This window comes from Tamandua tetradactyla, chromosome 6 (assembly GCF_023851605.1).
Source record: "Tamandua tetradactyla isolate mTamTet1 chromosome 6, mTamTet1.pri, whole genome shotgun sequence".
NCBI lineage: Eukaryota > Metazoa > Chordata > Mammalia > Pilosa > Myrmecophagidae > Tamandua > Tamandua tetradactyla.
In genome coordinates, this window is record NC_135332.1 from 138,224,581 (window position 1) to 138,239,948 (window position 15,368).

Genomic DNA, 15,368 nt, shown 5'->3' on the forward strand with positions numbered 1-15,368 from the left:
TGTACATTTTAAAAAGCATAAGTTAAATCATCATTATAGAAATTTTCAAACAAGTTGAGAGTTAAGAACATGAATGTTATATAGTTTCTACATTTTGCCAATCTTGTTTATCTATTTCCAGTGCTTCCTGCTGCCCTCTCCCTCCCATATTTAAAGCACAAAATAGGCTATAAATTCAAGTTGATTCTTTTTACCTCAAACGTACTTTTAAGCACAAAGCATTGACTTTAGTGAAAGCAGAAAGCAGATCAACAGCACTTGATCTAACCTTGATAAGCAAGCTAACCCTATTCAGTCTCCACTTAAACATTTTCTTGATAACATTTGTTGATGTACTTTAACAATACAGACCAGTGATTTTTGGTTTTCTTTAGTGTATATTATATGGTCTTTTAAACTACATCTTTTATTTATGTTAGTTTTGCCAAAAACAAATGGCTTTATTAGTAAATAAATACTTTTTTAGTTTAAAACAATCAAAACATCTGGAACAATAGCCAATGATAACCAAGAAACTAGAACAGGGTGATTCTAAAGAGATATTCTGATTGGAGTCTTTTGTTTTATGTTTGTACTTTCTAAGGTACCCTGTTCATACTCAAACAGGAAGAAATTCAATTTAAAACAAAACACCAAAATATCTTCCAAGAACAAGAACTTTTGTAAATATCCACCTCTGGAAATTGTCATTTTCTGTTATATCACTGAAGAACTCAAATATCCATGGATCATAGTATGTTAACACTCGCCTCTTAACGGTATTTTCAACAAAATATTTACTTAAAAAAAGTCTTTTTCTCCTAAACCTGGAAGAAAATTGTGTTTTTACCACTTTGTACTTTCACTTGAGTGACAAGATTACTTTCAAAATAGCTTATAGGTGATTGGATTTTCAAATTAAAAATGGGATTTTGAAGGATAATCATTTTTGTTAGTTTATCACCTTACTGTATATTTGGAACACGCTATTATGATAGCTACGATACAAGGTTTATATTTTGTAATCTTTGACATAATTGGAGTTAATTTAAGTTTAGTTAACAAACTTTTAATAGTGTATAGATTTTCTGTATGTTTAGGCAAAATAGATTCCTGGAAGATTTCATTATTCCAAAGGGTTTTTATATTTGTTGATTATTTTCTCCAAGTGTTAGGTGTACATGTATCAAGAAACTTGCATGAAATTTAAGGAGAGCTAACAGAAATCTAGGATCTGGATATAGTAACCAGTTTATAGGCAGCCACAGTATTAAATTTAGGGTATGAAAAGTTAACCTTGATATGGTTGATTTCAGAGGATGATTTAAGGTTATTTTAAAGATTTTCCTACATGAAAATTGACTCCAGCTTTTATCCTGTCAAGGATTGAAATAGTATTTCTCCAGTAGCTTCCCAAATATATGGTCTTTGTAATACTAGAGATGTTAATGAGTGTTAATAAAAAGGTTCTGTGCAATAATTTTGAGAGGCAATTCTGTCTGCAGGACTTCTCAGAGCATTTAATTTGTTAATATTGTGAATTATCCTGAGGGCAGAATATAGTTCTCAGATTTTTCACTTAATCCATTTCAGAATAGATCATCCTTTGATCATCTTTTCTCTAGAAAAATATGGCAAGTCATTATATTATGAACATTGTCATACCATGATTACTTTTATTTTAGAAAGCATCACCTAATAACTATAATGTTACCAATGGCTTGTGGTTTTTAAAATGAAATACCTCAAGGGAAGGATATTATGAGGCTTGTTTTCTCTAAAACATATAGTATATGAATCTTCTGGTAAGACTCCTGGTCCCCAGTATGTTCATATGCCTTTTCTTGTCTACAAAGAATTTGTGTGACTTATTAGGACACTCTGAATATTATAAAATAAGATACAAATTAGGATCTGGAAAAATACAGATTAGGAAGAATTGTTTGGAAAGTCTGGCAATAGAATTTTAGGCATAATGGCATAACAGTAATGGACTCTGAGCAGGTAGTCAGTTAAAAGGAAACTTGAATTGCAAAACTTATAATTTCCAAAGGAAAAGAACTTATAACATCTCAGGAAAATAGTTTTTCCTAACTATCATGTAGAAGACATTGAGTACTGCAGTATAATAATATATTCACTCATGTTCTATTTGCAAGTTTCTTACCATGAAGATCTTAGTGCAGCTTGTCGAAGACTGCCTACAGTGATCTGATGCTCTAGTGGCTTTCTGAGTATAAAACTTGGAAAAACTTGTCAAACTATTTTATATTCCTTCATTTACTGTCATCTACCCTCAGTTATTTGTTGAGGCAACTTCCTAAGGAGTTTCCTATTCAGCTGAAATACAGTCTCCTTATTAGTTTATTTATGTGGTACAATCTGCCCAATACTGCAGTACCTTTGAATTCCAGTATTACATTGACTTGTTCATTTGGCCCTAACCCTTTGGTTCTTTAATAGTCCTGAGATTTCTCTCTCTTTTTTTAAATACCAAAAAACACTAAACGCAAACATTCTTAACTTTTGATCATTCTGTTCTACATATATAATCAGTAATTCACAATATCATCATGATCATTTCTTGGAACATTTGCATCTATTCAGAAAAAGAAATAAAAAGACCACAGAAAAAAATTCATACATACCATACCCCTCACCCCTCCCTTTCATCGATCACTAGCATTTCAATGTAAATTTATTTTAACATTTGTTCCCCCTATTATTTATTTCTATCTTTCTGTGAACCACTGCCATTAAGCAGAATGCAGTACTATTTATTAATGTCATCCTTAATTCTGTGACAATGAGAAAATCCATACATACTTTGAAATTTCCTATGCTTAAAGTTGTCTCCTTGGTCTTATAACACAGTACTCCCTAGCATTTGAAAAATTACATGGGATTTTTAAAAGGCTAAGATTTTCTGATTACTGATAAGTTTGTTTTTCATAAAAAGCATTGAACATGAAGACATTGATTAGTTGACATTTATACAGTGATTTTTCAGTCATCCTTTCTAAAACAGCTTTATCAAGATATAAAGTATATTTTATAAAATTCTCATTTAAAGTGTACAGTTAATGAATTTTAGAATGTTTCCATCATCATCCTAAAAATAAACCTTGTGCCCATTAGAAGAAACTCCATATTAACCTCTCTTCTTTCTGCTTCCCTGTGCTGCTCCATGTTTTAGGCAACACCACCAATCTACATTATGCCTCTATAGATATGCCTGTTCTGAATATTTCAGATAAACGGAATCATACCATATGTGGTCTTATGTAACTGGCTTCTTTCACTTAGCTTAATGTTTTTGAAGTTCATCCATGTTATGTAACATTGTCAATATGTCATTCTTTTCTTATGGCCGAATAATATTGCATTGATGAGATCTGGAAAAATACAGACTAGGAAGAATTTAGCTGAACCATCAATTGTGCATATTTGGGGTTGTTTCAACTTTTTTTTTTGGCTATTACAAATTATGCTGCTGTGAAGATTTGCATACAAGTTTTTGCATGGATATATGTTTTCAGTTTTGGGGGGTACGTAGCTAGGTGTGGAACTGCTGGCATATGGCAACTCTGTTTAACTTGTAAGAAACTGTCAAACTGTTTTTACAAAGTGGCATCACCATTTTACATTCCCACCAGCAATGGATAAGAGTACCAATTTCACCACATATGTTCCGACTCTTGTTACTGTCTGTCTTTAATTTTCCCATTCCATTGGGTATGGATTTGTATCTCATCATGGTTTTGATTTATATTTCCTTAATGCATAATTACTTTGGGCATCTTTTTGTGCACTTACTGCCTGTTGTGTATCTTTGGAGAAAGGTCCATTCAAATCCTATATCTATTTTTAAATTGGACTTTTTATAATTAGGATATGGTCTTTTGTGTGTGTGTGTGTGTGTGTGCGCGTGCTGTATGTGGGTCAGCTTCATTCCTCTTCCATGTGCATATCCCATTATTGCAACACCATTTGTTGAATTTTTTGTTTGTTTGTTTTTCGTTGGTTTCTTTGTTTGGGAAGCGCATAGGCCAGGAATCAAACCTGGGTCTCCCACATGGCAGGTGAGAATTCTACCACTGTGGTTAAATTTTGTGTATGGTGTGATACAGGGATCTAAATTCATCCTTTTTGCATTGTTGTATAGCCATTTATTAAAAAGATTATACTTTCCCCCACTGAATTGTTTTGGCTTTTTTGTTGAAAATCATTTGGCTACAATTATAAGAGTTTATTTGTGGACACTCAATTTTATCCCATTGATCTATATGCTGATCCTTTTGCTAGTACCACACTGTATAATTACTGTAGCTTTGCAGTTAGCGTTGAATTTAGGAAGTGTAAACCCTCCTGCTTTGTTCTTTTTCAAGAGCATTTTGGCTACTTTTGGTCCTTTGAGTTCCCTTATAAGTTATGTTCAATGCTGGTATGAATTGAAACTGTTTCTCCAGTTGCATTGTAAAATTCGATCTCTGTAATGCTAGGGGTGTTTATGAATATTAATAAAAAGATTCTGATTGTCATAGCCAATGTGAAAAATCTAGTTGCTAGTAAGAAGTATGTGGAGAAGGGGTGCCTAATGGTCTTTTGAGTATTTTAACTCAGTTTCAGGCATATGACATGGGTAAATAGAATCTTTGAATGAATGGTAGTTGTAAAGAGAAAAAGCTTTGCCCTAGAAGTTGAGAAATCTGGGTGGTTCTGGTTTGGCTTAGAGCTAATTGGTTGTGTGACCTTTGGGAAATTATTCAACTCTTACTTTCTGTGCTTACCTCTGTAAAAATGCAGAGATGTGGCTGCCTGATGGCTAAATTCCTACTCACATCTAAAGTTCAGCATCCTCTACTTTTCCTCCCAGAGTTATGTAAATTGACCTTGAGTCTATAAACAATGGATTATCCAACCTTGGATTTCACTGGACTCACTTGAAGACTTTTAAAATATACTGATATACTAATGTCAGGGTTCTACCTTCTTGAGTTTTTAGTTTTGAAATTTGTGGGATAGGATCTGGGCATACAGTTTTGAAATATCCCCGAGTGATTTTAATATGCAAAATAAATTGAAGACCACTGTGTTAGAGACTTAAAAGATTAGCAGCTTGATGCCAAGTTTTCAGGCCCCTGTGTTTTAGAAATGATGAAATAGGTTGGTGGCTATGGAATGGCAGGAATGAGAGTTAAAAGTTATAATTTATGGTTTATGGGGTAATTTGATATGTTGAATCATTGAATCTATACAACAGTCCTATAAATCAAATTAGGAAGGTTAGCAATTTGCTCCATTTAGCAAATGAATAAATTAAAATTCAGAGAATTTAAATGACTTGCTCAAGATTACTGTGGTAATAAAAGAAGGAGGCTGGGACTAGAGACATATCTGGCACCTTTTCTATTTTTAGTCTCTTTTTAGTATGTGTTTACTTGAAATGAGACAATTGTCTACTTAGATGACTAAGGATTGATATTTAAAGCTGTGTGTGTGTGTGTATATATATATATATACACACACACACACATACATACATATACATATGGGTATATACATATATACATATCCACAGGTTTAAGCTAATGACTTGTCTTTTTTTATCACCATACCACTATCCCCACCCCACCTTTTTTTTTTTTTTTTTTTTCTAAGTTATGGGATCTGGCCACCAATTATGGTAGAAATATTGGGTGGGGGATAAAGGTGAAACTAATGGCATAATAGGATAATCATTTGAGTTGCGACATAAAGTCCTTAGGTATTCACTTTGGTTTGTACTCCTTGGAGGTGACTGTGGCAGATATATCAGGAAGGCCCATTTAACAATTTTTCCCTCATGTTATGTAATCTGTTTATGTTGCTATGTATCCCTTCTAACCTTCTTTCTTCACCTTTTGGTCAACTTGGGAGAAATGACTCTTGTCTTTTCTAGTACTTCGCCTTTGCTGCAAGGTGGTTTTATTGTTGTGTTGTATATTGGCTTATAAATATGGTAGAACAGTCTATCCTTTGAGAGCAGTCACCTAGGAAACTTTGGCTGTTTGTGGCTATGATTTCTACTAGTCCTTTGTATTCATGCCTTTTCATGCTTTAGTATTCCTGATAGTCAGTTAAGCATCCCTGTGCTAGGCTGTGGAAGTGTTGCTTTGTGGTTGAGTGTCTGAGAAGGCTTAATTCTCTCTTCTCCCTTTACTAATCTCAGAGATAACTGGATCTTTAAGGAAGTCCTGCATTTAACTCTGCATTAATCCCTACCTTTCAACTTTTAGTTTTTGTGGAAACGTGGGACAGAACCGCTATAATGTTCTTACCTGTTCTGGGAAAGATAGCAACTAGCTCTGGGAAGTATGAGAAAGATCACTTTGAGAAAGTCTTTCCTTAAGTTACTAATGTTTTTAGAGTAAATATTCAACATTGTCTGTTTCTGTTGGTTCACTGTGCTTTCTCTCCCTTTAGCCCCCCAGGTTCGCCTAATAGTCTTGGCTACTTCCCTACAGCTGCTAATCTTAGCGGTGTCCCTCCACAGCCTGGCACGGTGGTCAGAATGCAGGGCCTGGCCTACAATACTGGAGTTAAGGAAATTCTTAACTTCTTCCAAGGTTACCAGGTCAGTAGCTTGAAGAAGAAAAATCCTCAGTGCCCTTATTACTTAAGTTGATTTGCCTAAAGAATGCAGCCAGGAAAGAAACAGGTTCTTTGAAAATTAGGTATGTATATATGCTGTTGGATTTGCTTATGGAGGCCAAGGGAGACTAGTTATGTGAATGCTAATTTCAAACTCATCACCTGACAAGGTCAGGGCTTTTCCATGCTATCATAATTCTTTCAATTTAATCTGCTAATGCCTGTTTTGAAAACTGAGCTACTATGGGAAAGCTCTTTAGGGCCCACAGCAGTATGACTCTTTTCATCTAGAATAGGATTGGCTAAGAAGGAATTTTTGTCAAAGTCAGTGTCAAATCCTTCATAAGAAAGTACTTAAGCATGGAGTTTAAGTTGAGTATTTGAAAAAGTAGTCAGAGACTTCTAGCTAACCTGAAAAAAAAAGTTTCCTAACCTATAGGAGACTCAATGAGTCTATAGAGAGTAGCACCTTAAAATGAACTCTAGGGTATCCAGTGAACCTTTTATGAAAATATCTGTTCTTAACTTTAGTGAAGTGGTTATTCTTGGCAGTTTTTCCCTCTACCAATGCTATGCCCATCAGCTGTTTTCTCTGATAAGCTAAAGAGTAAGATGTTTCTTTGGTGCAATGGGCTGGAAAAGTATGTTTCTTGATAAGAATTCTTTAATACTGAGAGAAATATTTTCATTGCCATCTCTTCTAAGCAGGCACCTTCCCTCCTCAAATTGTATAATTACCTAGTTCCTAAACTCTTTTCTGCAATGCCCCCAAACAAGTAACTTGCAGTCTTTTTGTTACCAAAAAAAAAAAAAAAAAAGTCCTCTTTTCTCCTGCTTGAGTGTTTAGGGTTGAGAAGTTGTTATGGGCATAACAGTCAAATCATAAAATAGCCTTTGTGCATTTGCATTATAGCATTGTAATGGTTATATCTGTAGAGACTGTTTCACTATTATAATGGGTTAACAAGCTTGGCATCCATGAATCATGGAGGATTGTGATCTAAGCTAAGATTATCTTTGTGTGCCCCAAACCTACCAAGTTACCGTAATTAAGACAATTATGAAATACTTTTAACATATGATGAATTTTTTCTGACAAATATAGAAAATCTCTGGCTGATAGTGAAAACCTGAATGAATGTGGACAAAAATTATCTTTTGTTATTGCCTGTTTTAGCACATTCTTAACAGATGTAAGATTCTCTAGAAGTCAGTAGTTACTTGGTTCTTCCCTAACAATTATGCTGCCTGTCAGAAGTCTTTGAAGGAATAAAAACATTTCTTTCCAAACTTCATGTTTGATTCTTAGACATGAGAAGAGTAGTGAATTTTGCTGAAAGCTATTGATGTGGTTGTTTAATTTCATAGAGGAAACATAACGCTATTTGTATTTTTCCCCACTGTTTTGCAATTTTAGATAGTACAAAGAAAGTTTCAGGTTTTAGTGTCAGCATAATTCATTTTTTAAATTTGTTTGACTAATCAACTTTTAAGTTTACATTGAATAGAATTAAGGGGTTTTACAAATAAATTAGTAATGGGATTAAACAAAATTGCTCTTATTGTGAAAATAAGTGTCATGCCTCTTTTTTATGGGTATTTATTTTACCACAAGCAAGTAATAGGGCTTCTTATTTCTAGATTTTCAACTAGAAAGTCATCATGCTTCAAAACTGAGATAAAACAATTTTAATCAGTAGCAGCTCAAAGCTGGAGTAGAATTGTCTGATATAAATAACAAACATTTAGATTGAGTAAAATTATTTCCTCTCAAAACATTGGCTTTCATTTCTGAAGTACCTGAAATTCATTCACTGGATCCACAAATTAGGATTATGTAGGAAATTCATTTATCTATTCAATATATCAAATTATTCCAATATCTTCTTTAGGTAATTTGAGCTATGAGGTGGTTGCAATGCATGCACTCAATCTGCTATGTCTAACCTAATTTCATAACATTCTTACATAAAAACTTGTATAGTCTATTGTCCTTACTTTCTTGTCTCCCGTTCTCAGTTATCCAGGTAATAGCCACTTGGTATGGGGTTCCAGATTCTTTAGATGTGGCTTTGTTACAAGATGGTAAAATCTAAGGATCACTTTTTTTAAGTGTGTCTTAAGTGTAATCTTTGTTTCTTTACTTACAGTATATTTATCACTGTTGCTAATTTAATGGGAGGTGTTAATTCAACCTCTAGTTATTTGTGATTAATATTTTATATAATTATATAGTAATTATGTTCATATAACTAAGAAAATATCCAGGCAATAGCTGGTTGAGTGAATGAAATCTCTTTACTGATTCAAATTCTAAAAAGCTGCAATGTCCTTTTTTTAAATCTTGTCCTTTAATAAATGTCATCAATTTTTTTTCCATAAATTTAAATATAATTTTGGGATGTGTGGTCTCCCTACCCTCAGGAAAATTCCTTCAATAAAACTACTCCAATTTTGTGTTTTTCCATACCTTTTGGGGTAAAGCCAGAAAAAGCAAGGCTTTACAAAAAAAGAATTCTGATGCTTAAAGCAAGATGCAGCCTTATAAAGTTAAAGTACCTGAGTTATACCCATTTTAATATATGAGAGTAGTGGAATGAGGACTGAATTTATGAAGACAAACTATATGAAAATATTTGGTAATAAGGATGTCATTGTGGTCACTAAAATAAATATGAATGTATGTTTTAGTTGACTAGTTTCTTACCTGAAATAGACTCTCAGGTATCTTTATATAATTCCTTTACTTTTTGTTTGCTCTTTCCATTACCCTTTACTGTTGAAAACTTTGCATCTTCATTAAATGTTAGTTTTTGCTTCTCAGAATATACTGACTTTAATAATTTTCTCTTTGGGCTTCTTAATACTAAGATCTTTACTTCTTTCCCTATTTAAAGAATCAGATCAATATACTAACATCAATCTATGTGACTATAATATATATATAATTCATTGAGTTGTTGGGAGATGGTGTGGTTGGGGCTTTATCATACAATGCCTTGCAAATAGCTGGAGCTCAAATATTTATTTGATTTCTAGTCATACATATGATATCATGCAAACTGTACTATTAGCATCATCTAAAGAGGTGGGTCTCTTGAGTTATTGTGTTATGGTGGTTTGTTTTTGTCCACATGTTCAAACTAATTCCCCTCCTAGAAGAGATTTTGGTGGTATTTAGATGTTAAATAAGACATACTAAATAAAGACTTGGGATTAGCAGTTACATACATGGTTCATACCACCAACGTTCGTTTCCTATGGTCTAAACATCCTATAATAATATTCATAGATCTAGTCAGTTGAAAAAGTAAACATCCATAGTGGCATCTTGTCCGTCTTTTGATCCTGTTTGTTTTAACTTCATTTTAGTATGCAACCGAGGATGGACTTGTACACACAAATGACCAGGCCAGGACTCTACCCAAAGAATGGGTTTGTATTTAAAGGCCCCAGCAATTAGACCATCCTCAGGAAAGAAGGTAAGGTTTTTAATATGAATAGTTAAATATAAAAGGGCCAAACAAATAGAGGTTGAGAATCTGAAAACAGATCTGTTTTCATTAGTGTGGTGTAACAGCATCAAAAATCCTGGAAAGAATGGAGACTGGAATTAGGAGGTCACCTAGGTAGATAGTATTCAGTTAATATTTATGGATGAGAGTTGTGTTATTTTGAGGTAAGGGACTTTGCATTTGGAAGTCATTTATTGTATCTTATGTGAGAATATAGAGTTGGATATACTTTAAAATATTTTATCTTAAAATGAATGAATGAAAGGTTTTTGTTGCATTTCTTTTTTCTCTTTACAGTTAAATCCAGAGGGAAATTACTCTGATAATGGTTCTTTGAAAATTATTTTGTTTTGTTTTTAATCCACAACCTTTAAAAGAATACTGGCATTGAATGTGAGGTGCCTCAAGAGATAGAGTTGAAAGAACTATTCAGGAATTGTTATGGCTTATTTCTTCATTTTTGATGGTTGGGTTTGCTGGTGTGTCATTTTCAAATTTTGTTTCCATTATTATGACTTAAGACCCTGTGGAATTCAACTGTATGAGTTCTAAACTGGAAATGGGGCTGTCAGTACTCTGTCATCTTTGAGAAATGAAAATTGGGGTCTTAGCCCCTCATCCTTAAGTTGTGGAAATTGCAGTTCTGAGTTGGGACAGTCTCCCTGGATAACGAAGGGAAGGTTCTGCCAGCTTAGTGAGGTTTCAAGATAATCTGATATCATCAAGGACCATCATGCCCAGATAGTTAGCAAGGGAATGGGATGTACGCTAACCTGGGCCACAGTGGTGAGAGAACCTTATTCAAGCCTGTTGATATCTCTGTTGGTTCATACTTTGTCTTTCTAAGTGTTCATTATTCAACTCCCTAATGTTTCTATGAATTTGATGAGCACACCAACTCTGTTTTTCAGTGAGTATACCGAGTAGGACACCAAAATACTACATTAAAAATGTCTTGAATGGACTATAAGCTATTATAGTCAGCACCCCTAATTCTATGTTTATATATTTGGGTCAAGACAAAAGGACAAATTTTATCAGGTACTGTGTTAAAATCCAGATAATGTCTGCATTTTCTTTGTAAAGTCAGATTAATCTGCCTTTATATTAAGAACTAAAAAAATTAACACAGAGCCATTGTATTTGATTTGATCATCTCCATAATCCTGGGAGGTAAGGATCATTTAAGCATTGTGTGTTCATTGTAAAGAATTCAGGATATATAGTCACATACAAAGATATCAAGAATCCCACTTCCCAGAAATTAATACAATGATTACTTTTTAGTTTCCATTCTCTATGCCTTTGTGCAATTTTGGACCTGCTTCATGTAGACTAGGAGGTGTTGGTAGAGGGGGCATGTAAACCAAAACAAATCACTCTGCTCTTCCCTGCATTCTTTTGCTTCCCATGCCTCATTTTCATAATTGTTTTGCTTTCTCTGTGGAGTTTCCAGAGTTTAAGAATTCATCATCAGTAAGGAAGATTCATCTCTATTCCCCTGTTCTTTATTTATTCAATCATTTATCAGTATCACTATGGACTCATTTATTTTTGAGGTAAAATTCAATGCGCTCTCTCTCTCTCTCTCTCTCTCTCTCTCTATATATATATATATATATATATATATTAAGCTTCTACTTACAGGTCCTTTTGAATGTAACTGGTCTAAGATTAAGAGTTTGTTTCTTGATCTCTTTACTTATCTTTGATTTATCCTGCTTTTAGCAGTGTTTCACCTTTCCTTTCTTCATTGAGCTATCAATCTCAAGCTGCAAGTCTTTGGTTTTTTAGATGATAGTTTTCTATTCCCTTCATAGAATCTATTCTGAAGAGTTTAGATCATAGAAACTTTCTATATCAAGGGAAATTCCTACTGAAGTATTTCATAGGAAAATAAGTGTTACCTCTATCTTGAGGGTAAACAAGTAATTCCTACAAGAAAATACTGCACTGGACAGTGATAAACTTGGTAGGCTTGACATTGGGTAAGTGGACAGTACCTTAAGTAAAATTCAGGTGCAATTGCCAAAAGAAGGGTAAAATAGATATTAAGCAGACAATAGTGTTGTTGGGTCATTGATAGAGATTCCCTGGTGTACATTTAGAATGCTAAATTTTGGTCGCTTTGTAAACTATATTTTCAAAATGAGTTCTGGTCAGTAAAACCTTTTTAATGTTTTAAAAATAACCGATTTTAAATTTGTCCTGATTTTAGAATCTTTGTCAACAAAGCAGTTTAATCTTAACCACCACTGGCCATTTGAAACAGTACTGAACTCTGAAGAGTTCTCTCTACTTCTCCATTTCTGTTTTTCATTTATATGTGGAAGTATGCATAACATGTAATTAGAATTTTTACTGTAAAGTTTTGTGGCATATGTTAAGTAAATAGCATAGTGAAACCAATCTACCTTAGTTCAAACCCTAGACCTGTGAATGCTGGTTTAATTCACTCAATGTCTCGGTTTTCCCAATTGTAAATGCGGGTAACATGATAATCTGCAAGAGTGATTAGGAGGATGAAGTGATCTAATGCAGATAAAGTGATTAGAACCCATCACTGGCAAGTAGAGCTCAAATGTTAACGATTATTTCATGCTTTCATGCCTCAGTGTTTCTTACTGATTCAAATGTCTTTCATAGAAAATTATTTGAAATTTCTTATATTAGAATCTAATTTTTAAAATTAGTCTTAATGATTTTACTTTAATAATGTTACTGCAACTTTAATATAAGAAGAATGGCGTGATAGTTTGAGGACCCAGACTGAGCAATGAATAAGATAGTCTGTCTGCAAAGGAGCTGAGTCAACTGGGAAGTGAAAACACATATGCACTTAATTATATACACGATAATATAAAGAAAGTTGTGGAGGATGGTGACTATCAAGTAAACTTCCTTTACCAGCACTGCACTCCCCAAGAATTTGTCACATAAATGCTAGTATCTGTGTGAAATACAAATTTGAACAATGTGAAGGAGTTTTAGCCCTTTTTTAATTCAAAATCATTTTTGTGGCTGCTAAGAATTTTGAAACTTAGAGACATTAATATTTCCTTTTATTCTTTCTTTTTCTATCCCCCCCCCTCCCAGTGTTTGAAAGATGCATAGTGATCCTGAAACCATCAGACACAAGAAAACTTCAAGCAACTTCAGGGGAAGTGTCTTTACTCAGGCTGCAGTATTTTCAGCAAACATGATTGGACAGAGGGCCTCTGCCCCGTTCATTGGTGGAGTGAAAAATTTGAGCCAATGAAGCCAAATCCTTATAGCAAGCAGCAAGCAGCAAGCAGCATACATATCTGTCTCCTTGCTTGCTGGTAGCAAGTCGGCATTTAAAATGTGAATTTGAAATCAGATGTCTTCATTACTTTCAGCTAACGTGGCATCACAAATGGCACCATAAATGTCATATTGTCTTGAGGAAAAAAATATTCCACTAGAGCTGACCATCTCCACCATGAACTCTGTTATGGAAACTTTATTTTTGTGTATTACCACTCTTTAACTCTCCCTGTCTTCTACACAATTGTTATTTTTGCTAAGTAATTCAAGAATAAGGTCTTGGAATACTTAAATCACAAATTTAAGCAAAACTTTAGTACTTCCAATCTCTTGGCCATCATGATACCTTATAGTTAAAACCAACTCAAATGATTTTTAAAACACTTTAGGATAAATTAGAAGAAATGGTGCACCCTCCATAAAGCATACATAGTTTAAAAATTGAAACCATTTTCAGCAGGTACCCATTGTAAATAAAAATGAACTAGGGGCCAAAATATAAAACCAAAAATGAAGCAGCTACATGTAGTTAGTAATTTCTAGTTTGAACTGTAACTGTAACGTCATGTATTATTTTATATTGTACTTTTTTCATTATTGATGGTTTGGACTTTAAGAGAAATTCTGTAGTTTTTAATATCACAGATACGAGAATATTTGAACATTGTATTCTAGAAAGCAATATACTAACTGAACTGAAGTGAATGCTTGTATATAGTGATAGCCTTAAACCTTTTTCTCTAATGCCTTAACTGTCAAATAATTAAAACTTTTAAAAGCATAGGACTATATAGTCAGCATGCTAGACCGAGGTAAACACTGATGCAGTTTATGAGCAGCTGCTGATGCTGTCAGTGTTCAGCACTGTGGATTTAGCTGTGTTTCTGCTACAAAAGTGCAATATTAGATACTAGCTAGCTAGTACTGCTGCCTCATAACTCCAAAGAGGAAAATAGGAACTGATTGACTAAATGCACATGTTTCTTTAAGTTACTGTATTGTCCTTTGCTTGTATGCAGTGCCATGCAGATTTATGTGGCTGCTATTTTATTTACTTTGCATTACTTTCATTAACACCTTACCTTGACTGGAAAGCCAAACATTTCCCTCTTCAACTGACCAGTAATGGCCCTTTAACTGCAGTAGAAAAAAATTTTTGTGTGAAAATTAGTGGTAACTGGCACTTAAGATCAGAAAAAATAAATTCTTTATACTGGATGCCTTAAGATGCTGTCTACCCAAAGCTTTGAAAGACTTTAATATAGACAATAATACTTTCTACAATACTATTGAGTTTTTGTAGAATCGTTACATTTGATAATAAAACTTGCCTGTTTAATCTCCATGTCTGTGTTCTCATTTTGTTATTAGAAGAATTATTTTTATGGGGGAATGGTGTGGCAAAGCCATCTTTTCCTGAAGTGTGGTGGGTTTTCCCCTAAGTTTGTAAGTATTAGTAAAAGCTATCAATGATAAAGTACTCTCAATATACTATTCAAACCACCACACACTGAAATTTTGATTTTGAATTCTTAACAGTTAAGGTAGTCACAGATATTAATATTTGGTCCTTACATCTTATTATGGCCGCTTTAATTACTTAACAATGTAAAAAAAACTATTAAAGCCACATAAAGTTAATAATCTAAAACTTTTATGCTTCTGAATTACACCCACTTCATTTTTTCTTATTACTCTCTTTGGTGATACCGAGTTCTCTAATGTTCTCTGTAATCCAAATTCTATGTTCTTTAGAACCCAGGTTAAATCTTGCAGGGTTTCCACCATTTTGGAGCTACCTATATTATCCGTATCACTTGCATGATATACATACTCTTATTATAGAGCTTGAGATAATCATTTCTGAAATTAGATTTTGACCTTAAAGGCAGGAAATATATCTATATTTCCCTTAATGTCTAGGACATCTCTATTCACTAAATATACCCTTAT

At 33.7% G+C, this 15,368-nt stretch overlaps 1 protein-coding gene across 3 annotated transcripts in view; it reads left to right on the forward strand.

Annotated features, from left to right (window-relative positions):
- Positions 1 to 14,760, forward strand: part of ESRP1 (epithelial splicing regulatory protein 1) — a 50,399-nt gene extending 35,639 nt beyond the window's left edge. For 2 of the 3 annotated variants that reach the window (XM_077167226.1, XM_077167224.1), the window contains exons 14-16: positions 6,445 to 6,595; positions 9,985 to 10,094; positions 13,224 to 14,760. In XM_077167226.1, the coding sequence (XP_077023341.1) occupies positions 6,445 to 6,595; positions 9,985 to 10,059 (226 nt within the window). In that variant the 3' untranslated portion in view covers positions 10,060 to 10,094; positions 13,224 to 14,760. The remainder of the gene's footprint in view (positions 1 to 6,444; positions 6,596 to 9,984; positions 10,095 to 13,223) is intronic. The other variant, XM_077167225.1, reaches the window with a different exon arrangement.
- The last annotated feature ends 608 nt before the right edge of the window (positions 14,761 to 15,368 follow it).